Below are 24590 nucleotides of genomic sequence, written 5' to 3'. Positions count from 1 at the left end.
GTCGGGACCTTCTTCCGAGGCAGCGGCGGCAGCAGCCAGGGAGGCCAGGGCGGCGCGCGGGCCGGGGGCGGGGGCTGGGGCCGGGCCCGGGGCGGCGGGTCCGGCGCCTCCGCTCTTCTCCAGCTCCTGCTTCAGCCTTTGCACCCATTGCGGCCGTAGCCGTCCTCGGCGCGGCTCTCCGCGCCGAGCGCCGGCTGAGCCCGCTGCTTCCCGGCCCATGTACTGGAAGCATGAGAACGCCGCCCCGGCGCTGCCCGAGGGCTGCCGGCTGCCGGCCGAGGGCGGCCCCGCCACCGACCAGGTGAGCGAGCGAGCGAGCGGGTGAGCCGCCTGGGCCGGGGTCGGGCAGGGGCCGAGACCCGGCCGGGCCGGGCCGGGCCGGCTGGCGGGCAGTCGTAAGGAGGAGGGGTGCGGGGGTGCGCCTGGGAGTGTGTGTATGTGAGTGTGTGAGCGCGCGCGAGCACGAGGCGGGGGGGTCGCGGAAAGTGGGGACACATTATGCAAATGTTGGAGGAATTTCTCAAAAAGCGATTTAGCAAAGACACAGGCGAATCAAGAGGAGGCGAGGCGGGTATTGTCCGTCTGAATAGACGCTGATAGCGCCGATGCGCCGGGGGTTGTGCGGACGCAACGCTGAGAATCGCGGCACGGACCCGGTCCCGGGCGCTCCGAGGGGCTGGAGGGTGCTTTTTCCTCCTCTTCAACGTCTGCGTGTTCTCTTTTTGGTCCCATTTCGACCCCAATCTAGCCCCCGTTTTGCTCTGGGTTTCTCTCCGACTGGCCCTCGAAAGGCGCCTGAATCTTCGTCAGTATCCCCGCATCTATTTCGCCGCGGGCGCGGGGCGGACGCGGTCGAGCTGATGTTCCCAGCGCTTCGGATTTTATTTTCACCAAACGCCACCCCCCATCTCTTTTTTATTTTCTTTCTTTTTCTCTTTTCTCCTTTTTGCATTTTGTGTCGAGAGGAGGAGAAGGGAGCTAGGAAGGGGGGTGGGTGGAAGAAGAAAAAATTCGATTTTTAATTACTACCATTAAAAAATCAAATTTGCAATTCTTTGGGCGGCCTGATGGATCTCACTGATTGACAGTTGGAATTGACACTCTGGCTACCTCTTATCTTGGGCATTCACGACAATTTCTAATTGCAGGTAGTTTGTGTGTGTGCGCGTGTTTTTTTTCCCCCTCAGAGGCTTGGATTGCAAGGGAACTAAGCGATTACTTCAAGAGCCACGGGTTAAGTGCAGGGAGAGGGGGAGAGAGAGGGAAAAAATCCAATCCAAATTCAAATTGCTTCATTAGAGAGACACCGCTTTTGTGGGGAAGGGCTTTAAATGCCCACTACAAAGTTAGGACTCATTGTTCCGCGCGGGTTTATATAACAGGCGCGGGGAGGCGCTGGGCTCAGGCTGCGCGGAGCCAGTTCTGCAGCCGCCGCCGCCTGCGTTCCCTCCCCCCTCCCCCAGGTGATGGCCCAGCCAGGGTCCGGCTGCAAAGCGACCACCCGCTGCCTTGAAGGGACCGCGCCGCCCGCCATGGTGAGTTCGTTCGGTCCTGCCTTCGGTCCCTGGTCCCCCGGCGGCCGGGCCCTGGGGAAATGACCCAGCTTTCCGGCCCCGAACGGCTGCTTGTGTGCTAGGGGACTCCCGGAGGGCGCCGCCCCTCTCCGAGCCTCGGTTTTCTGGCCAGGAATGTGAGCTTTGACCGCTTCTGGCATCTAGGACGCGCGTGCTAAAAGTTGGAGCCGTCCTTTCCTCTCCAGTAGGCTCTTCCTTTCCTGTCCTGTAGCCCGTGACTTGTCGTCTCGGGGGGATTTCGTTGTCAGTTGGTTCGCTTGGGCCGCAGATTTGTCTCCGAGGCAGCAGCAACTCTGGGCACCCGGCTCAGCCCTCAGCTCAGCGCTCGGCTCTCCCTCTCTCCCCTACTGCAGGCTCAGTCGGATGCTGAGGCTTTGGCAGGCGCTTTGGACAAGGACGAGGGTCGGGCCTCTCCCTGTACGCCCAGCACGCCATCTGTCTGCTCACCGCCCTCTGCCGCCTCCTCCGTGCCGTCCGCCGGCAAGAACATCTGCTCCAGCTGCGGCCTCGAGATCCTGGATCGATATCTGCTCAAGGTGAGACAGGGGCAGGATGTTGGGAGGGTGTGGGTTGTAACCCAGAGGACTACAGGGAAGCAGCGCTGAATTTCGAATCCTGGCTTAGCCGCTGCTTGACTTCGCAGCTTTGGGCAAATCTTAGGGTCTCTCTGTGCCCCCGGGTTCCAGTCTGAAAAATGGGCAGAGTGCAGAGTTTATTTCTACCTCCCGGAGCTTCAGCGTTACAGAAGGAAAGTAGAGAAGTCCCATGCACCTTCAGAGCCCCAGCGTCTCTGTCTGCAAATGGGGTAGGGGAGGCTGGGGCCGGGTGTGAGAAGAGGCTGGCGCTGAGACGCCCCCCACCTCCACACCCTCCCCAGGTCAACAACCTCATCTGGCACGTGCGGTGCCTCGAGTGCTCCGTGTGTCGCACGTCGCTGAGGCAGCAAAACAGCTGCTACATCAAGAACAAGGAAATCTTCTGCAAGATGGACTACTTCAGGTAGGCTGCAGCCGCTGGGCCAGCAATTTCGCCGCAGGCAGGTCCCCGGCACGCGCGAAGACCGCCTGTGTGGCGCGTGTCTCTGACTCCCGAGCCCGCATGTCCCGAGTGCACTCCTGGCGGCCGTGCGGGCCCAGCTCTCCGGCCCCCAGCGTCAGGAACCAGAAGCTGCAGCCCCGGTGCCTGTGCCCGCACAGGTTCGGACAGGTGACCCGCCTCCGGTTGCTGTGGCCCACTCTGTCTTGGTCGCGTCTCTGGCTCCGTCTCGGGTCCTGCCCGAGTCTTAGGCTCCAGTTCCGACTTCCAGTGCGTTGGTCCAGCTCTGATGTCCCCAGCTCTGGCCCCGACCCGCTCGTATCCCAGCCACAATCTGGCTGCAACTTCGGTGCGCTCCGGTTGTCGGTTCCAACCCTACTGCTACTCCAGCCATGCCTGCGTCTCTCCCGGGCAGGACCCTGAGCTGGGCTCCAGAATCTTTCCCTCGCTCTGATCCCGGCCGGGTTCGAGGCTGGATTCGAGTCTGCTCTGGCCCCAAGCACTCTCCTTCGCGTTAGACTCGGATCCAAACCTATTTTCAAGCGCCTCAATCTAACCCCGGACCTCAGTCTCCAGCTGCGCCTCAGCTTCTACCCCCGCGTCGCTCGAGTGTAGTAATTTCCAGCCTGGGGTCCTGTCTGGGTCCCAGGCGCCTGTTCCAGCTCCGTCATCCTTTCGGACCCGGCTTCAGCCTCTCCCGGGTCTAGGCGCTGACTTTGGGCCACCGGGACAGGAAGGGTGAGTTGGGCGCCTCAGCCAGGGTCCCGAGTAGGGTCACCCTGGGCTGAGCTCTCCCCACCGCAGTGCCGCGTCCCGGCCCCTCTAGACCGCAGTCGGGCTCACCCTCCTGCTGCATCTCTGAACCGCTTGCACGAGCCTCTCTTCTCACCACGCGGCTCAAGCCTGACCTGGTCATGGGGTCGAGGTCACTGCGAGGTCAGAGGAGTAGCGGCAGCCTGCCTGCTCCCGGTGGGGAAGCATGAAGCAGGCCTGAAGCCGGGCCATCCGGCCTATGGAGTGGGAAGAGAGTGGAGTGGGATTGGTTCCTGGGAGGGACGCCTGTTCCCAAGGGCTTTCTCAGGAAGTGGAGAAAGCTACTCCCCTATAACCACCACCGCTCAGTCCGCAGACATCCTTCCGGTCCTGGCCTCAGGAGAGGCCATGGCTTCAGTCTTCCTGGGAAGACCCCAGCCTCAGAACGATCCCCTGATCCCCTGACCCCCTGAGTCAGGGAGTGTGGTGGAAGGCAATGTCGCCCCCCAACTCCTGGCATTGAGTATCTAGGAGCTTGGAAAGAGAGGACCTTGACTCCCAGGGGAGTTTGCAGCATTGGAGGCTGAGGTGCTCTGAAGAAACCTTAGGAAGCCTGGTACAAGAACTGGACTCTTCTTTGGTACATGGGTGTAAAAGGATGTGCGCTGGGGTGTGCATGGGGAGGGGCGGTTCTGCCAGGTGGCCTAGGACTTTGTGTGCAAGGAGGGTATTGTGTCTGTCTTGTCCCGATCTGTGCAGAGGGGCTGGGGAGGGGGGAGGTTGGGGGTGTCACTGAGCAGGGTGAGGGGCATTTGGACAGCATGAGCGTTCCTTTACAACAAGCATGTTCATGTTCATGTGTGAGTATCAGGAATACATGTCTGTGTGGATGTTGGGACCTTGTGTGTCAGAGCAAGATTACATCTGGACTGCGATCCAGAGGTGAGAGGGTGATGATTCGAAATCCTGTCCTTCTGCACCCCACCACACACTCCTCCTCTGAGGGGGCATTTCTGCTTATGGTCTTAATTCAGGCACTGAGAGCTCAAAGGTTTGATGTGAATGTGGATTTGTGGTTGTGGGCTGTGGTGTGTGTGGTGGAGGGCAGGATTATCATTGTGTGATGTGAAACCAGAGTGTCACATCTCTCCTCTGCTGTCTCATCTGACTCTTAGCTGGCCAAGGCAGGAAATGGAGCTTAGAGTCTCTGTGTAGCCAGCTCCCTGCTCTAGGTCTGACTTCAGTTGGTTAAAACAACAACAACAACAACAAAAACAAGCCAGCTGCTCTTTCAGGGCCCCTTGGATTCATCAGCTAGCCAGGGACAGGTCTCCGGCCTGGGAAATGCAGCAGGCCTCTTCCTGTAGAGGAAGGCAGGCCCAGACCCCTCTCCTGGCCCTCCTGGTGATGACGGACCTGACAGCCCTGTGAGTCACTTGCCCACATGTCCTCGCTGTGTCTCATGCCCGGTCTGGACAGGCCTCCTTGGTTGATGTGCTTTATTAGATCTTCAAGGATTAGTCAAACTCAGATCCAGACCCCACTATTCAGCGCCTCCACTGAATGCAGAGTCCCTCTTCCCACTGGTGCAGCTGTTGCAGAGAGACACAGAGACAGGGCTCAACTGGCCAGCGCTGAATCACTGTGTGACCTTGGGCAAATCACTGCATCTCTCTGCCCTCCATGTCCTACAATCAGGGTTCTCTCTATGAGCTGTCAAGGAGACCAGTGAAAGGAAGAAGGGTCAGTAGAAGCTCCCTAACTGGTAGGTGTTATGGGTGTCACCATTGTCACCATTGGCTGGGTGGATTCCAGGCACGATCCTCTGTTGCTATTTCCTCAGACAGTTTGGGGACGAGGGGTGGGCTGGGCTGTTTCTGGGCTGCAGGTTCTGAGCATGAATCCTTTTCCAGTGACAAGAACCCCAAAAGCAAAACTAAAACAGATTTTTGGTTAAGAAAATGGAGGGAATAAAAGCTGGCATTCCCTGGGATGAAGGAAGTCTTGTGGCTCTTCTGATCATTTCTCCCCCAGCCAGGTCTCCCTGAGGGCATAACTCATCCCTGGAAGCCCCACCTGTAACAAAAATAATAAAACCCACAAAAAGGAGAGAAAAAAGCAGTCAGAGCTCCAGGCAGGGACTATTGTCTGCTCTGAGTGGCACCCCAGGCTCTGGGTGGCTGCTGTAAGGGAGCTCTTCCTGGAGAGAGCTGAAAGAGAGCTCTTCCTGGTGGTGGTGGAGTCATGGAAGGCAGAGCCCCTCTCTAGAGCTGGAGCTCATGCGCTAAGATTCTCTAGCCCTCTGTTTCCTGAAGCCCAAGGTCAAGGGTCTGCTGGGAAATGGACTGGAGTACTCACCCCAAAGAGAGGCCAAGATCTCTGAACAGGATGCAGAGAGGGAATAAGTGGCTGAGACCCCTGGAGGGGGCGCTGGTGGCTTCTGAGGTCCTCTGCCTTTCAGTCTTATCCCCCAGGGAAGGATTTGTTCTTGGTTCTACTCCCCATCTTGCCCCTCCATCATGACACCGGCCTGTAGATCCCCCTTCAGTCTCTTTTGGCAGAACTGGAAGTTGGGTGCTTAGGAATCTAGAAGTTAGGAAGGCACTCCAAGCTCACTGGGGCAGGAGGCTGCAGATCCTGGGAGAGTCTGGAGGACCAGGGCTGCTCTTGGCTTTGCATTGTTGGAAGGGGTTGGTTTTCTATTGGCTGTATGCCCTCAATGAAGTTGCTGGGCCTCTCTGCCTCAGTTTCTCCAACACTATCCAAACAGGGACCTCACCAACCTTTGTGGATTCAATCAGATTGCCACCTCCTCTCACTCTCTGAGATCTGGCAGAAAAAAAAAAATTACCACTAGGAAAATATGTACTGCTTTTAATTTTTTCACTTTTTTGTTGTTGTTATTAAGACCATTTTTCCATTTTCTTCCAAGAAGTGGAGGGGAAAAAGTTCTGGGGAAAAATAGCATTCCTTTCTGTGGCATTCACATCTCCACTGTCCTCAGCAATCAAAACGTGAGACAGCTTCCTCCTACCCACTGACCCTGTGGCTGCTGCCCCCCAAAGGCAGGCAGAGACTGATCTGCAGTGCCCTTCTGGCTCCCCCAGCCTCCTAAAGCATCATGCCTATTGTATAGCTGGGGAGAAGATGTCCAGAGAGAGAAGAAAGTGCCACGCCCAGGGTCACATGAGATTGTGGAAGAGGGATTGGTTAGGGGTTCAGACACTGTCAAGAGCTCTTCTCTAACCCCAGAACCATTGCTTTATTTTACTGAATCCTCAGATCCACCTTTGAGTATCATACTGTCATAATCTTTACATATAGAAGGAGAAACTGAAGCCCTGAGTGTCGAGGTCATGCAGCTAATAAGCGGCTGAACTTGGATGAGCTCTGTGGCTGCCTGACTCACCATCCCTGTGTCTAAATATTCAGTATTCTTCTCTAGATGTGTCAGCAGCCTCCTGTGCAAGGTGGGGCCCATGGACTGGCAAAGACCCCCCTCTGCCGGCCCTTAGAGTCCTTGCCCAGTCTGGTCTGCTTCCTACAGTGAGCACCCACTGTGCTCTGACATGGGACTCTCTCTGGGTGGGCCCTGGGAGTACTTGGGCAGGAGTGACCGCCTCAGAGATCCAGTGACTGGAGCAACTTTGCCAGGATCGGGTCACCAGGATCCCTGGCCCTCTTGTCTCTGAACCATGAGAGTGGCGAGTGAAGGGTTAACTACCTCTCCTTGCGTTTATGGGGGTGGGGTTCAGAGTGTGCCCTGGGCTGGGCCTAGAAGGGAGGGGGAGCTGCCTACTGAAGTTCCAGTCCCCAGCTGGGCCGGTGTGACTTAGGGCAAGCCCGCAGCCTTCTCTCCCTACTTCCGCCTTGAGCCCAAGTTCGGACGGCGGACTCTAGCGGGAGGACCCCACCCCCTCCCCCAGAACGAGGGTCCCCGGGGAGGCGCTGAGCTGGGAAGCGGCCCCCCACCGCGGCAGAGAGCGGCCCAGCGGCCGCCAGCTGTTGGGGGACAGATGTTGGGGGAGCGAAGAGTTCGGGGGAGGGGCCTCAGGCTGGGACCTCCGAGGAGCGGGGTGTTTTAACCTCTTAATTGCTGGTTCTGTTGTTTCTGGCTTCTTCTCCTAAGGGTTTGTGCCGAAGGGAAGGAGCAGAAGGAATAGGAAGGGCTCCACCTCTGATCTCTCCCTTGTTTGCTTCATAGAATCTGTCTAAGGCCATCAAGCGAGAGTCCTGAACGCAAAACAAGTGAACATCGGTTTGAGTTTCAGCGCCTTGGCTCACTGGCTTCTTAGCTAACATTGGCCTTCCCACTCTTGAGCTTCGGCTTCCTCATGCTGAGAAGGGGTCGCTTAGTAATGGGGCAGGGGTCGTAGTGAAACTCCGGTGGGTTCCTTCGTTGAGGCTCATTCATCCAATAAATAATTACCGAGTTCCTGCTCGGTATCCGGGAGAGGTAGGCCGGGAGAAGGAGCCTGACTTGGTCAGCGGCTCACAGCTCCCTCCGCACAGCCACGAATACCCAGATATCTCCGTTCCCTGCTCCGGGGAGAGAGGGCGCAGAGGTGCCCATTGCCGACTCTACTCCTTTTAGCAGACGCCGGGATGAGCAGCCTCGGTCCACACCTCTCCACCCCTAAAGCACCTCTGTGTTCTGCGCCTTTGCCTTGCGGCGCGCGCGGGGATCCAGGGAGGGGCGCGCATAAGGCTGGGGGTTGGGGTGCGGTGGCCGCGCCCCCTAATCCCTTTGGCGCTCCCTTCGCAGCTCCCGAACACCCCTTTCTTGAAGTTTCGTTGTCTCCGCCGCCGATTTCGCTGCTTCCGGAATCCGGCGGCTCGGGCCTCGCAGCCCGCCTGGGAAGGAGTCTGTCGGTTTGTCACAGCCTCGATCCGTAAGCTTCCTCGTGCCCCTTGTTTGTACCACTGAGCCTTTCCCCGGGTGGGGCACACGCTTCAAAAGCGGCCGAAATGCATCCAAAACTGCATAATGATCCGCATCCCCATCCAAGGACCCAACGCGAGGACGATTTCGTTTGATTGGGCGGAGACACGGCGACAGTGGGGAGATCCGATAGCTGGGGGCAGCTTCTGGCATTGGGGCGACACGCGGAGGGTGAGAAAGTTGCTCAGAGGTCTCTAGCTACTCCTGTCTCAGAGCAAGGGGATGAGGGCACTGTAAGCGGCCATGGTAGACGCAGAACGCGCCCGGGTGTCGCGGACTCTTGGAGTGGAAAGATCAGGGATGCGCGGGGAGTCTTGGATGCATCCTGGCGGAGAACGAGGGATCCGTAAAGCCTAGCGCGAGGATCCGGGAACTTACACTCTGGTGCAGCGCCCTGACGCCGGAGCACGAAGACCGTAGGCTGGAGCCGTGGCCACTCTAGCCTGCCTCTGAAGTCCGGGACCTTCTGCTTCCCGGCTCTTTCGGCTCCCTGGGAATGCACTCCCCACCTACTGGAGCTGGCGGGGCCCCAGGCCCAGCGAGCCGGAGTTTCCAGGACCCAAAGCCCGGAGAAGGGATGCGAGTCTGTCAGCCAATACCCCTTTCCTGATCATACACTCGGGATTCAACTCTACACATCTCCCGTCCGGCTGCTTCCAAAGGTTCTAGTGGGTTTTTTTGCACCTCGGAAGGCACCTCAACCCCTGCCCCACACACTCTGTGTGGTCTTGGGCAAGTCACTCATCCACTCTGAACTTCCGATTCCACTTGTGGAAATTGGGTGCCAGAGTCCCCACTTAACGTGGTTGTGGAGAGGGGTTGTGCCCCAGGACCCAGACGCACAGCAAGGGCTCTGCACCCCGCTTGCCCTTCCTCCTTTCAGAGGCCAGAAAGTGCTCCCGTCTGGAGCCGGGAACCCGGGACCGTCCACTCGGCAGGAGGGGGCTGGGGTGGGCAAGGCGATTTCCTCTCCTTTTTTATCAAGGGATTGGGAACCGAGACCACTGGCTAGGTTGGGGAAGCTAAATTTCCGGGGTCAGGAGACACTTGTGTTTGGGGGGAGATTAATTCGTCAAAGGCGCGCAGCGCGGCTTGAGCTAACCGTGCCACCGCCGCCATTCCCCTTGCGCTCCTTGTCCGAGAGACAGCTGAGCTGGGGGTACGTCTGAGAGCAGGGACTGGCCGAGGCCTCCGCGCTCTAGCGCTGAGTTCAACCTTAGACCGAGACTGTTTATTCAACCGGCAGTGGCTTGCATTTTCCAACGCAGGCAAGGCTGTAACCAGAGCGCATTTTCTGGGCTGGTTCCTCCACACATTCAAAAGCGTTTAAGAGTGCACCTTCGGGTGGAAGTGTGCCTCTGGGGACATAAAGGCAAATTTTCTTGATCCTTTCCCAGGAATGCCAAGGGTGGAAGGGAGAGCCAAGAAACCTGACATTTACAAGTCGGTGTGATCAGTGCGGAGAAGGTGGTGCTGGGAGCCATGGGGTGGGGGGAGGGGGTGGGGGCAGCAGACTATGCAAAGGCCTGGGGTGGGAAAGTGCTTCAGAGGGGACTGATCTTCCATTGTGGCTGACCAGGACTGCGCCTGCGTGTGGGGTGAGGGCTCTTGAAGAAGGTTAGGGAGGAGATGAGCCAGAGATGATGTGGTCTTTGGGGCTTCATAAACTCCAAGGATTTTGGACCAGATCCTAAGGGTTGAGTGGAACTACCAGAGGACTTTAAGCAGGGCAGGAAACAGGATAAAGTGTACATGCTGGAAACTTCATTGTAGCCCCTGTGCGGAGATGGTTTTGCAGGGGTGACAGGCTTGGAGCTTGGTCTTGGAAGGGCATATGATAAGAGCCTGGTTGAGGAGGGCAGTGGTGGCCATGGAGAGGAGATAGGTCACAAAGATACTTAGAAAAGGGAACCAACAGCACCCAGTGATTGGTTGGATGTGGGGTTGAGGAGACGGAGGCTTCTAAGCTTGGGAGGCTGGGAGAGTGGGGGCACCATTCCCTGAAATAGAGGAAACTGAGGCTCCGAGCTTTGGGATAGTCATAGGGTGAGTCATACACTTAAAGAACAAACTTTTGCTGGTGCTCTGGGGACAGGCCTCGGGCTTACTTCTGGGATGGGGCAAAGCAGACTCTGCCGCTTCCTGGAGGGGCTCCCAGTCTGGTGGTGGAGGCAGCCACACCCAAGTAGCCACACCACAAAGGGGGAGGAAGAGGGGAAGAGGCTGAATCAAGAAGGCTTCAGGGAGAGTGGGGCATTTGGTCTGGGCTATTTTGTCTTATTAGAATGTCACTGGGCTCCAGAGTCTGGGACTAGCAGGGTACTTTAATAGACTACAAAGTGCTCAACAAATAGCAGTAATCACTACTGTTGTCACTAAGTTCAGCTCAGGGCAAGGAAAATGAGAACTCAAAGGGGTTAACCAAGGTGCCCAGGGTCACAAAGCCAGTAAGTGCATATCTGTCTATGCTTCCAAGAAACTCTGAGCTTTTCTGTAACTTGGTTACAGTTTCTTTATCTCTGGAGTCAGACTAGCTAGGGTTTGTATCCTTGTAAGCTGTGTGACCTTGTGCAACTTACTTTACCTCTCTGGTCCCCATTTTTCTCAACTTCAAAATGAAGATTAATTGGGCTTATCAACATAAAACTTAGAATCTTGCTGGGCAAGTGGTAAGTGCTCACAAATTTGCCTAAGTTATTACTATTATTATATATTTTCCCCAACCTGTATGATATATTTTAATGAGCAGGTTAATGTTATATACAAATATAAGTGATCGTTACAGAAAATATGGAAAACTCAGAAAAGCACCAAGAAGAAAATAAAAACCACCCAACAGCTCACCGTCTAGGTGGAACTTGGCAGGGGTGTGGGGAGGGGTGTGAATCCAGACAAAGGGAAATGCTGAGTGAAGGCCCTCAGGAACTGGGGTGCGGCTGGACCACTAGGGTTTGATTGGCCAGTCTGAGCCTCGCCTCCGGCCCTTCCCCGCCCCGGTATCCTGCAGCCGATTTGGAACCAAGTGCGCACGGTGCGGCCGACAGATCTACGCCAGCGACTGGGTCCGGCGGGCGCGCGGCAACGCCTACCACCTAGCCTGTTTCGCCTGCTTCTCGTGCAAGCGCCAGCTATCCACGGGCGAGGAGTTTGGCCTGGTCGAGGAGAAGGTGCTGTGCCGTATCCACTACGACACCATGATCGAGAACCTCAAGAGGGCCGCCGAGAACGGTACCCAACCCGCCCCGCCCAGAAACTGGCCGCATTTCGGGCCCCCTGTCCTATGTGACCCCACCCCACCCTGGCATCCCAGGGACTGCCCACACTTCTCCAGAGGCACTCGCCCCTTCATCACCTGGAGGTAGCCTGAGGGTGGGGCTGCCCAGGGACCTTGCGCTTCGGGCTCCATCATTTATTTACTGGAAAGTAGGAAGTCACCGCTGGTCCTTGCAAATTACATTTCCTAATCTGTAAAATGGGGGTAATGATGAGACACCTCAAAGACAGATGAGTTGATGTGTTGTAAAGCCAAGAGGCACTCAATGAACCCTAGAGATGATTCTCATAATGGGGCAGCCTACTCCACCTTTGGAGAGCTCTGATTGGCTTAGGGGCTCATCCCCACCAGCTGCCTGGAACCGTGCTTGGGCCAGTCTAGGGGAGATGATGTGACCCTGTTCTCCCAACTCCCACCTCAGCAGCTCCAAGCCAGAAGTTTGGGGGTGGGGCTTCCATCCTGGATGGTTAGGAGAAAGGCCTTTAAGTCGGGAGACCTGAGCTTCTGTTTTGCTTCTGGCCTGTTGTGCTGACATATGAAGTTTCCTTTTCTCTCTGGGCCTCAGTCTCCCTAGTGTTCAAGATGGATGTTGGACTAGAGAGATCCCTAAGTCACTTCTGGATACTGTGATTTTCCAAGACACTTAGGCCCAGGAACAGGGTCCATGTCTCCCAGGGATTGTGGGGGCTGAGTTATTAAGTGTCTGCCCCATCCCCAGTGCCTCTGAGGAGGGTTATGAATCATGCTGCCTCAATTTCCAGCCTGAGGACTAGTCAGGAATTCCCCTGAATGTTCCTGGCCATGGCCACACCAGGGCCATCACTTTCTCCAGCCAGGATGATGGCTAAGTGGGTCTAGGTGGGGAGCAAATGAAGTTGGAGTGCTTTGAAGTTACCTGCAAATGACTGGGCAAGTCAGTAGTGGAGCTGGGATGGAAGCCCAGGAGTCAGAGGTTCCTCCACACTGTGACCCATCAGTGACTCCAGGCTCCTTCTGTACCTGGACCAACCAGGACCATCCCTAGTCAGAGCCTTGCCAGTTACACTCCAGCTCTCACAGCCAGGCTTGGCTCCAGACTCCTACCATGCGAGGAAGCTTGAAGGCTTAAGGCCTCAGATCTCCTTTACTGAGCAGCCCTCAGTTTTGGCTACTGCTTTACTTTTTAAACCTAAACACACATATATGTCCATTATAGAAAATTTAGAAAGGATAGTTCAGCAAAAAGAAGAAAATAAAGATGACTCCAAACACCCTCACATTTTAGTGCATATCTTCTCAGATTTTGTTCTATGAAGTGTTTGTTTGGCTTTTCTTTTGAAGGGTTTTTTTCCTAATTAAAAAAAAAACTGTAAACAGTGGTGGAATTTCTGGAGATTTTTGTTTTCTTTTTTTGTGCTTACCTGAAATTTATCAGTTTTTGATAAGGAGCTTGTATTGCCTTTGTATTCAGAAAAATGAGGTATTAAAAAATAAAACGGGAATATAATTAGTGTGATTATAAAAAGTAATGTAGGTGGAAAGAGAATAGCTAACATATACTCCAGTTAACAAAATTAAACCTTAGAGAACTAGGATAACAACATATGATCGTCATAAAAACTTCAAAAGTTGCAGAAACCATGGAAGTAGAGTTGAGATAATGGCACTTCTCAGGGTTAATCACTACTAACACTTTGGTGTATATCCTTCCAACGGTTTTGCTTCCATCCATTTTTACAAAATTAGGATCACAGTTCTGTAACCTGCTTGCTTCCTATCTGCACCAGCCTTTGGTTTCACCAGTTTATCAAGGAGGGAACCCAATTTGGGACGCTAGAGTCAGCCAGCTGTCAGAATACTAGTCGAAGTGTCCTGGGCAGGGACTTTCTTCTCTCTGAGCCTCAGAAACTGAGAAATCCTCCGCTGTAACATGAGAATAAGGTCACCCATCCTCAGGGCTGTGAGACATACAGGGCACACCGAAAGAGTACCGTCTGGTACTGAGCAGACGCTCAGAAGTGGAAGCCCCTTCCCCAAAAGACTGAGCTCAGGGACTAGGACCCTGGGATCCCCGCTCCCCGCCAATTCCCTCCTGACACTTCCAGGGACCAGCTCCCCCCACCCCCGTCCTTTCCAGGCTGCCACTAGAAGAGATGGGGACGCGTGGTCAGCCACTTCTGTCGCCCCCAGGGAACGGCCTCACGCTGGAGGGGGCAGTGCCCTCGGAACAGGACAGTCAGCCCAAGCCGGCCAAGCGCGCGCGGACGTCCTTCACCGCCGAGCAGCTGCAGGTACCGCCGCGGGCCGCGTGTGGCCGCATGTGGGCGGGGCCTCGGAGTGGGCGTGGTTGAGAGGGCCTCCTGACTCCGCCCCTCTGCCTGGACCCTCGGGTGGCGGGGAGGGGCTGTAGCTGTCTGGGGCGTGGCCTCCGGGCCGGAGCCTCTGATTGGGCCGGGGCCTTGGCGACCTCCGCGGGCTCGTGCCTCACCGCCCCGCGGCGCCTGGCAGGTTATGCAGGCGCAGTTCGCGCAGGACAACAACCCCGACGCACAGACGCTGCAGAAGCTGGCGGACATGACGGGCCTCAGCCGAAGGGTCATCCAGGTGGGGCCGGGAGTGGGCGGGGCCTTCGGGTCTGGGGCGGGGACTAGGGACGTGGGGGCGGGCCCTCGAGCGCGGAGCTGGGCTGCGGAGCCGCGGGTCCAGGGCGCACGTGGCCGCCCTTCCTCAGATGGCGACGAGGCAGCCCCGCCTGGGGTCCTCCCGCGGCGCATCCGGCCCTTTTCCGTGAGGCTGAGGCTGCTGAGGCTGTCGTTCCAGGTGTGGTTTCAAAACTGCCGGGCGCGTCATAAAAAGCACACGCCGCAGCATCCCGTGCCGCCCTCCGGGGCGCCGCCGTCCCGCCTCCCTTCCGCCCTGTCCGACGACATCCACTACTCTCCGTTCAGCAGCCCCGAGCGGGCTCGCATGGTCACCCTACACGGCTACATTGAGAGTAAGTGACCGCGACAACTTGGCCGTCGGACCTTTGGGAAGGGGGGAGAGTGGAGGAGTGCGCGTGGGCGGCCGAGCTATGGGGACGCGATGCTGAGCCTCGTGAGTGGAGATGTTCCGCGCAGCCGTTCCGACCTGGTGGTTGGGGAGAGGAGTTAAGTTCCCCAGCTCTGCCTCAGTGGGGTTAGACCCTTGATAGAGACAAGCCATTCACCATTCAAAAAATACTTTCCAAGAACCCACTCTGTGCCAGGGCCCAGAGACTAGGGAGAGAATAAGATGGATAAAGTCCCTGCCTTTGTGGAGCCTGCGTTCTTGTGGGAGAGACATGAAGCAATACCAGATTGATGAACGTTTGGTTTTTATTGTGTTAATTCCTCTGGTAAAGATGCTGAATGGGAATGTCTGGAGATGTCACCTCTCAGCAGGCTGAGACCAGAAGGATGGGTAGGAATCACTGAGACACAAAGAGTGGGGAAATAGAAGTGCAGGCAACAGGAACCGAATGTAGGCAGAAAGCAGCGTGTCATGGACCTTGTGCACAGTTCGGGCACACTGTGGGGTTGTAGAAGAAAGCCAGTGTGGCAGGAGTACCCAGGGCTCCTGGGTGCTGCAGTCTAGGTAAGTCAGCTGACCTCCATGAACCTCAGTTTCCTCATCTGTAAACTGGGACATCAGTAATGCCTACCTCACAGGGTTGTGAGGATCTGCTCCTGCATTCAGCGAATATTTGTTGAATGTCTTTTGTACTCTAAGCACTGGGATACGACAGAAAACATCACAGACCAAACCTGTGTGCTCCTGAGGCTCACATTGCAGGATGGGAGTGGGGGAGAGACAGTAAACTAATAAAGGAGGGAGGGCAGGCATGTCAATGGGGACTGGGCACTGGGAGAGAAATGAGGTGGCAGGTCATGGCGGAGTGACCTTTGAGCAGGAAGAAAGATAGAACCTTGTGCCTTTCTAGGGGATGAACAGGTGACAATCTGCTATTGAGCAGATGCTTATCACAGACTTTCTTTCCCTTTGAGGCTGTTTCCATGGATTGTTGCCACAAAGCTGGGCATGACCAGAAAAATAGAAGTGGTGACAACATACCCACAAACTCAAACCCTCCCTTCTCTGGCTCCAAGTAAATGGGAAAGAGATATGAGGTCGGAGAGAGCACAGCTGTGTACTGAGTCCCTGCCATGTGCCAGGCACTGTACTAACACATGTTTCTAAACCTCAGAGATCACCATCCCATTGTACATATGAGGAAACTAAGGGCCTGCAGTAAATTAGTGGGAGTCAGGATTCCTTAATGATCGAGAGAGTGCCCTTTAGTGTCAGACTCTGGGGCTTCAAATCCTGTCCCTGCCACTTACTAGCTGTGTGACATTTGACAAGGTTCTTAGCATCCCTAAATACCAGTTTCCTCATCTGTAAGAATGAGGACAGTAAGAATCCAATCTCTTTAAAAAAAAAAGTCCTTATTTCACAGCAGTGTTGTGAGCATCAAATGAGATCACTGACCTAATGTCTTTAGCATTTAGTAAGTGCTGGATAAGTATTAGCCGCTCTTGTGATGGTGGCAGTGGTTCTGGCTGGCAGAGCTGGGAGTGCAGAGTCCTGCCTACCATACCAGGCTGCCAGTTGGAAATCATGTCTCTTTGTTCTGTTCCATTTCTGAACCATCTGCTCAGTAGGAGGGACTTTATTCTCCTTTTCTCTTCTAAACAATGACATGTTCAGGCTGCATAGAGCCCACTGATGATCAAGTTTATCTGTTAAAGGCATCAAGGACCAGGGATCTCTAGGTACCAAGAGTCTGGGCCAGCAGCCAGCACTTGTTGTGGAGTTAGAAATGGATCTAGGTGATCCCGTGGGGAGTGAGGCCTTGGCTTCCAGAATCACGCCAGGGCTCTGCCCACATACTTTGCTGGCCAAGCCTGGAACTGTCTTGGACACCTAGTGAAGGGCCTGAGCCCTTTCCTCTTCCCATCCAGGTGAACCCAGCTTGGGGCAGAAGGTGTCAAGGGTGTTTAGACCCACTACCTCTTGCTGAATGACTGAAGGTCACCTTAGCAATTTAACTTGCAGTTCACTGAATTCAGTTTCCTCGGTTTTCCAGAGCTTTTGAGCCTCTGGAATCTAAAAAAAGAGAAAAAAGAAAAAAAAGAAAACTTTGGAAACAGACCCCAGAAATATGTGCACACACATAGTTTCCCAAGTAATCTCAGGCTGTTCATGGACCCCTAGAATCCCCCAGGTTAAGACTCACAAATCTTGTACAACCACTTTATTCTATAGATGAGGGGACTATGGCTCAAAAAGGCACAGCAACTGGTCTTAACTTCCATGTCAATTGTAAGTCTCTGTACAGGGTTCTTTCCCCTGTGACCAAAGAGGATGAAGTGCAGAGAACAGGGAGGACACAGACTTCTCTTCTCCACTGTAGTGGTAAAGAGGTAGAAGCATGAGAGCTTCAGGTCAGACATCAGGATGGACTTCCTCCCACAGTTTTAGATGTTGGAATAGGGTACAGAGATTCAGTCAACAAATAGTTAAAGAGTACCTACTAGAGGCCATGCCTCATTCTAGGTACTGGAAATCTACACTGATCTAGAATCTAGAAAACAGGCAAAAATCCCCCCAACCCCCCCAACCCTGCTCATTGGAGCTTGCATTGTAGCTGGCAAAGACAGATATTATCAAACAAACAACAGAAATAGATGGTAAGTCAGATGATGGTAAGGAGGAAAAATAAAGCTAATAAGGAGAAAAGTGGGGTGGGGTGGATATTGGTGTTGGGTTGCAATTGTGAATAAAGAAGGTGACAGGTGAGTGCAGGGTCTTTTAGCTGGTCTCGGGGGAAAATTTTGGTGATTGGGAGATAAGGAGGCACAAAGCACTGAGAGAGGATCCTAATGGATGGGGTACAGCCTTGTGTGTAGGAGATGTTCTGTACATATTCATTTATGAGTGTTTATCAGTGAGCCAGACTGTTACCATATAGCACTTTATAGATAGATCATAAAGACTTCCACATTGCAGCCAACCCTATTGAAATTTTGCCCAGGGCCACCCAGCTGCTAAGTGGCAAAGGTGAAACTGGCCCCAGGACTCCAGCCTGCCCAGCACGGGGCTGGTGGGATCCTGCATGGAGGCCGGGGGATGGGCTCCAAGGCATCCTCTCGTCCACAGGTCAGGTACAGTGCGGGCAGGTGCACTGCCGGCTGCCTTACACCGCGCCCCCGGTCCACCTCAAAGCTGATATGGATGGGCCACTCTCCAACCGGGGTGAGAAGGTAAATGGAGCCAGGTTGGGTCTGGTGGGTCAGATCCACCCTCCCGGGATGGGTTTCTAGCAGGACTCTCATCACTGAGTGGGCACCATGCCACTTTGTGGCAGACCCTCTGCCTAGCATACTCAGGCCCCCGCTGTTCCCTCAAGGCAGTCCCTTGAGCAGGTGCCACTGTGTTCCATGTGCACAGCCAAGCTCCTTGCGGCCTCCTGCTGATGGCTGGCTTTCTCTTTTTCAGATTTGTGGATTTAGTTTCTTTGCACAAACTTTGCAGTTTCAAGGAGGGCTTATGTAAATCACACACCACCCTGCCTCCCACCATCTCACGGGTTCCTCTTACTTCCTCCTTTGTATTCTGTTGGTTGGGAGTGAATATCCCTGAGCTGATGGGGCCCGGGGACAGCAGGTTGGCCAGTGACGTCGGTCACTTGTCAAGTCCTCCTTTGTGGAACCCGAGCTCTGGGTTGTCTCGAGCATTAGGATTGAACATCCAAAGGTGCTTAGACATCACCCAGTCCAGTGGCTTGAAAGCTTTATTTTTAAGCTTGAGGACCCATTTGTTGACTCTTACTTAAGGCATGATGCAGATGCAAGGGCTGGAGCTGCTCTGGGTGAGATTGTAGAGACAGTAGGGCCCCTACCTCCCTCTCCGCTCCAAGACACCTCTCAGCGAGCTTTGAAAGACACTCCCTCATTTTAGAGATGGGGAAATTGAGGCTCAGGAAGCTCAAGTTCACAGAGCCTGAATGAGAACCCTTGTCTGTATTCATCTCACTTATTCATTTATTCAGCTGACATTTGCTATGTACTGATCATGCCTGGGAGCCCTGAGTCATTTGCCAGGAACACAGAGATGAAAAAAGCACAGTTCCTGCCCTTGAGGAGGCCAAGGGAGCTGGCGGGGGATGGGGCGCAGCTCAGGAGAAACACAGAAAGACTTCCCGGAGGAAGGCACGTCTGAGCCCAGGCCTGAAGGCTGAGTCAGAGTTTGGCAGAGAAGGCATGAGCCACCACGGCTCTCAGGAACCTGGAGCAGCTCAGTGCTGCTGGCGCCCAGGCTTGGGAAGAAGAGGAGTGAGAGGCGAGGGCCTTGGGCTGCCAGGTGGAGGAGCATGGACCGTGGTGGGACCTGGAGGCCTCTTTCAGAAGCATCAGTGTAGTGGTCCTCAGAGAGGCAGGGAGCCCTGGGAGTCAGCAGGAATGCTGGGCCAGGGAGAGAGGGCCAGACCTTTGAGTTGAGTGCCGTGTGCCTCAGCATGATTTGGGCAGCTTGTAAAGATGCACATCCTAGCCTCCTCACTAGAGAGCTGGTGCAGAGGCCTGGGGCAGAGCCCAGGGATCTGCAGGTGTAACACCGAGCCAATGTGATCTTGATTGAGCACCTACTGTGCGTTGGTCTCTGTGCTGGGCGCCATGGAGGAAGGTGGATGGTGGGGGGCAGGGTACAGACAGCCAGTAGGACCAAAAGGTTTATAAGTAAGTGGTAGTACCTATTCAACACGAAATCCCGCAAGCCCTGGGGGTGGGTGAGCACACCCCAGGAATGTCCCCTCTGAGGCTGTCGTGCTCACAGGAAGAGCCGCTGTTGGTTGAAGAGTTCCTCTGCTCACAGCAGGCACCTTACACCTGCGGTCTCCCAATGACTGTGGATATGAGGATGGTGTCCTCATGGTAAAGATAAGGAAACAGAGGCTCAGAGAGGTGACACAGTTGGTCCAGGGATATAGGTAGCAAGTCCATCAGACTCTGAAGTCTACCGAGTTCAGTAATCACTTCCTTCTTTCAGCACTTTACAGTTTACACAGTGCTCTGACCGTGCCCTTCACAGCTTCCCTGGAGGAGGACAATGGTTGACTCCATTTCATACCTGCAGAAACTGGGGTTTGGCCAGCACAGTAGCTCACGCAGGGCCACCCAGTGAGCGTGGGGACAGCTGGCCTCAATCCTAGAACTGCCTGCCTCAGGCTGCCCCCGTCCTATGGAGCGTGTTAGTCCCATCAGACCTGGCACTGCAGAGGTGAGCTGGCCAGGTCCTTGTCCTTAAGGAGGGAGCAGGAGGCAGGCAGCTACACCACAGGATGACAGGGCAGTTGAGGTGAGGGAAGAACGTGTCCTTTGAGGACCCAGAAGATGGACTGACCAGCTCTCACGGGGGGAAGCAGGAGACGACAAGAGCATGTGCCAAGATCAAGACATAAAAGGAACCTGGATTTGAGGGACTGTGTGGCCGAGGCTCAGGGATGTGGAGGGAAGGGCCTGGACCTTCAAGCAAGGAGCTTAGGCATTTCCCAGAGGGCAGGGGGAAGCCTTGGAAGGGTTTAGGGCTGGGCTCAGCACTTGGAGATGAGCCCTTGTCTCCTGGTCGCTCAGCTGAGTGTGCAGTTATGTCTGGTCGAGCCTGAAGGCTGAGCTGGTCTGGGGTCTGGCAGCTTTGGCTGGAGGAGGTTTGGCTGCGGAGCCAGAGTTCTCTCTTGCTGGGCTTCATCCTCAGCTTCACATCCAGCAGCTCTGCAGAAAAACGTCTCCCCTGTCCTTCACGACCTTCTGCCCTCTCACCGTCAGACCTTCCTGCCGGCTCCCAGGGACCTTTTCTGTCCACATCTTGCCAAACCCACAGGGCCTGGTGGGCTGTGTGCGGCCAGCCAGTCAGTACAAAACCTTTCTCCCAAGTCCCTCCGAGCCTGTGCCGGCTTAGCTGTGAGGAGACTCAGTGCCCCCGGGGCAGCACCCACAACCCGCTCATCAGGACCAGCGCGGGCCTGGCCAGAGGGGTGCTCTGAACATCCGGGGCGGCACCCACTCACCTACTGCCTCCGCCACATCATCATCTGGCCACGTGTGCCTGGGAGTTTCCAGAATCACACTTCTTCCTGGTCACGGCCCCTGATCCCCTCATTCAAGGCATGGGAGGCTCTTAGAAATCAGGGCCCAGTCGTCATCAGTCAGATGGAGAGACTGAAGCCCAAGGAAAGGAAGAGTCTTTCAGAGTCATCCCTCTCGAGAAAGCTTCTCTTAGGAAAAACCCTAAGCCAGGCGTCCCAGAGCCCAGAGGAGAGCGGACTGAATCCCAGCTCTGCCACCTTCTCATTCGGAGACCTAGGGACCTAATTCACTTCTCTGAGCCTCGGTTCCTTCATCCACAAGATGGGGATAATAATAGTCCCCACCATGTAAGATTGGGAGCAAGTGCGATCATATCTGTAAGAGCCTAGCACAGGGCCTGGGGCACAGAAAGTGCTCGCAGCTGTGGGTCGTTATTACGACTACACTTACAGAGGTCACTGCCATCGCTTTCCTCCATCTCCTCCTCTTGGTAACTGACCTGGGCAGGTAGCAGTCCTGATCAGAAAATGGAACCGCCTTATGGCCGTACTCACTTGATGTCCCTGGACCACTTGAAACCTCCTCCTGACACTTTACTGTCAAAAGGCGCATCTCATTGACCAGTCAATAATCCTTGACCTGAACTTCAGGGGACTGGCTGTGTGGACGGCAGTGAGGGGTCAGCCGGGCACTTTAGGTGGGAGAGGGAGAGGGAAGGGGGCAGTCCGTCCCTGACCACCCACTGTGTGTCAGGCACCTGGTGTGTGTTAGCCACCTGCCTCTCGAGGTGCTTGGCAAAGCGAAGGGCTTGGCCCGTTGCCTGGTGCTTGATAAGCACTGATGAGGACTGTCATGGTGGCCTGGAGAGGTAGAAAGCCTGCTCTCAGTCAGGCCTGGGTTGCCGGGCTGGTCCACCTCCGCCTAGCTGTGTGATCGTGGGCTCACTCATCTTCACCTCTCTGGCCTCAGTGCCCTCCCCTGGAAAAAGGAGATGATGGTGAGACACCCTCGGGGTGAGGCGAGGCTTTCGTGAAATAAAGCACCCAGTGCCCAGTAGACATTTGCCGCTGCCCTCCTCTCTCACTGCATCCTCCCTGTTCTGAGGAAGAGGTTTTGTCTTTCCCATTTGACAGACGAGGAAACAGGCTCAGAGAGGTGAAGTGAGTTGCCCAAGGTCCCACAGCAAGTAAGTGACTGAGCCAGGATTTGAACCCAGAGGTGGGTCCTGGGCCACCCTCATTCTCCAGGCCTTTGAAGACCTCCAGGGGGCTGCCAGGGTTGGGGGCAGGCCCCAACTGAGCCACCCCCCATGCTGTCCTCCCGCAGGTCATCCTTTTTCAGTACTAACGCTGCCGGCACTTCCGCATCTGTCCGTGGGTGCCCCACAGCTGCCTCTCAGCCGCTGAAACCCGGAGTCCGAGTCGCTGCCAGGGACCCACCCGCTCCGCAGCCACCCCTCATCCGCCATCCTGCCCGCCACCAGCGGGGCCCCCCCCGGCCTGGCCCTCCCCTCTCCTGCTGAGAACCAGAACCTGCTAGGAACACCACGGAGTCCTGCTCCCGGAAGGCAGAGCTCCCTGAAATCTGGAGCCAGGGCGAAACAACAGCCCGGTTTCCCCATTTATACAGGAGTCATCTTCAACTTAAGCTGATTACAATAGCAAAAGGCCGAAATGAATTGCGAGACGTCAACAGCCTTCCAACTGACAGGTTTTCTTTCCTCCCATATTGGCCTTTATTTACTTCTTCCTTGGAACCATCTCTGAATTCTGAATAGCCGACAACCCCCAGTGTTATCCATTCTGTTGCTTTTGTCTGGAAAACTCTAGAGTGTTTGTGGGATGTCCCCAAAGGAGAGCTCTGTTCTAATTTTATCATTTCCATCTGTCTGGTTATGTCAAGTCAATTCAGAGAGAGAAGAGACACTGACCAACCCTGAGAGGCCCAACAGGGCAGAGATGGAGGCCTGCCCAGACCAAGAGGCAGGGGGGTTAAGTGGGGGCTGGGGGTGGGGGTGGGCAAAGCCCCCCATCCATTGGTTTGGCAATCCAGGAGCAGAATGTGGCACATTGGTCTGGGAGAGGCGCTAGCCATTTTAAGGAGAGGAAAGAAGAAACTCGGGGTGGGGCCCTGCTCCCACCTACTTATCCAGCATATGTGCAGGGGACCTAGCAGAGATGGTGTCTGCTCCGTGTGGGGACATTTCTGACTGTTTGGACAGGCTAGAAGTGGGGTCCCTTGTTGGCTACTTGTTGATTCCTGATAGGGGTGCTTGGGCCATGTCTTCTTTTGGGGGAACCACTCATGGGGGTGCTGGGGAACAGAGCCCAGGAAAATAGCAGTCAGGGTGTCCATTCTAGACCCGTCGCTGAGTCCAGAGAGGGTGCCAGCTGCCTAGGTGAGTGTGCCAGGCCCAGGATTCTAGCTGGCCCTTCTGGGCTTCCCCATCAGCCCTGCCCAGAGCCAGCCCCACCCACTCCTGAGGACGCAGGCCAGACCCAGCTGTGCTCACATCCACCCTGTCCTGCTGCAACTCTTCCGCCCCAAACAAAAGGGCTTGGGCTACACAAGACCACGATTTATGTTTTCAGGGGACACCCATTTGTCCCAAGCTTATCTTGTAATTTTAGAATAACTTGGTGTCCTGATGCATTTCCCACTAGAGGCTGCTAGTAAGCATGTTTCAGCCCAAGTCCTCCTTCCTGCTTTGGTTAACCTGATATGTTGCTTTTGGAAGGAGACTCCAGGCCAGGGAAAGCAAGTTCATGATACAAATGTATCTGCTATTCCTGTGTCCACCCATGGCAGACATGGCTAATCGACTGCAGCACTCGCTGTCTCACTGAGGCTGGAGAAGGTTTCAGAATCCAAATGCTTGCAGTTGGCACTGAAAATGAAAACCTATCGGCCATTCTTGCTATGGGACCTGGAGGAGGGCTGGGCCCGGGTGCAGCCCAAGAAGGGAAGTTGCTTCTTTCTCCTTTCAAAGATGGTTTCGGCTGACTCAGGGCAAATAGAAGGCACCCCTCAGAATGTGGGCAGTGCAGCTGGGTGCAGAACTCAGTGAATAACGTGTACCCGGCCCTGCGCTCGGTGCTGATGTTAACAGAAGCAGCTTGGCTCTGATACCAGGTGATTGGGGAGCTCTGATCTTTCCTTTGATTTTTGCTCCCCATGATCGAAGTCCCGAGCACAGTCATGTGGTGAGTGGCCAGCTGAGCCCTGCCCAGGGACACCCAGAACCCACTCTGCCTTGAGCCTCCCCCCCCAGGGTCTGTTCCTTGCGTGGATCACGTGGTCATAGCATGTTGCAGTTCAGACATGTCTCCACTAGCCTATTAGAGCAGCCTGGGAATGTACAGGCCAACAAGACTATTTATTTAAATACAAAACAAAAGGGGGAAAACACACACACGTGGAAAAAAATTGTAAGCACTTTTTTGTAAAACCAATGTCTGTTTTGTTACATACCTTTCATGTTGTGCTTTGTAAATGTCTTATTTGTGTAATAAATAAAGTTAATGCAGGTGGAAGTGCTGGCACTTACATCCAGAGCACGGTGGGATCCCATTTCTTTCCTGCTCTCTGGTTAAGGGCTCGGGCTCAGGCCTGGCCCCCGGAGCACCTGGGCTGCTGGACAGTGAAACCCCTTCCTGGAAGATTGGTTCTGTTTCCCAACTAGTAACTGAGTGTCGTGAAGGCAGGATGGTGGGTCTCTCCCCTAATCTAAGCTTTGTTGGAAGTCAGGCTGGCTGCTGTCCTCTGTCTCGCTGCTGAATGTGCGCTCTGCAGGCTCAGAGGAGGGCCCTAGAGGGGCACCCTGTCAGGCAGATGCTGTAAACAGACGGATCCCTCCAACAAGCTGTCGGGACTGAGGAGGGCATTTGAGCTGCATCCTTAGATGAGAAGTTCACGGAGTAAGTTCAAAA

The 24590-nt window shown here is 55.0% G+C and overlaps 1 protein-coding gene across 5 annotated transcripts; it reads left to right on the top strand.

Moving 5' to 3' along the window:
* LHX6 (LIM homeobox 6) lies at nucleotides 1-24215 on the top strand. 5 transcript variants are annotated; one of them, XM_072960075.1, is made up of 10 exons: nucleotides 1-301; nucleotides 1464-1535; nucleotides 1928-2110; nucleotides 2452-2573; nucleotides 11312-11532; nucleotides 13748-13848; nucleotides 14066-14161; nucleotides 14378-14552; nucleotides 17738-17841; nucleotides 21988-24215. In XM_072960075.1, exons 1-10 carry the CDS (start codon nucleotides 218-220, stop codon nucleotides 22006-22008), a joined length of 1179 nt encoding a protein of 392 aa, XP_072816176.1. In that variant the 5' UTR covers nucleotides 1-217; the 3' UTR covers nucleotides 22009-24215. The 5 variants fall into 5 exon arrangements, with proteins under 5 accessions (XP_072816176.1, XP_072816177.1, XP_072816181.1 ...); XM_072960077.1 differs by lacking the exon at nucleotides 1-301 and adding an exon at nucleotides 1067-1148; XM_072960076.1 differs by lacking the exon at nucleotides 17738-17841.
* Nucleotides 24216-24590: the final 375 nt, after the last annotated feature.

This window comes from Vicugna pacos, chromosome 4, assembly GCF_048564905.1.
Source record: "Vicugna pacos chromosome 4, VicPac4, whole genome shotgun sequence".
Lineage (NCBI taxonomy): Eukaryota > Metazoa > Chordata > Mammalia > Artiodactyla > Camelidae > Vicugna > Vicugna pacos.
The sequence above is the reverse complement of the archived record's forward strand: the minus strand, read 5'-3'. Positions and strand labels throughout refer to the sequence as shown.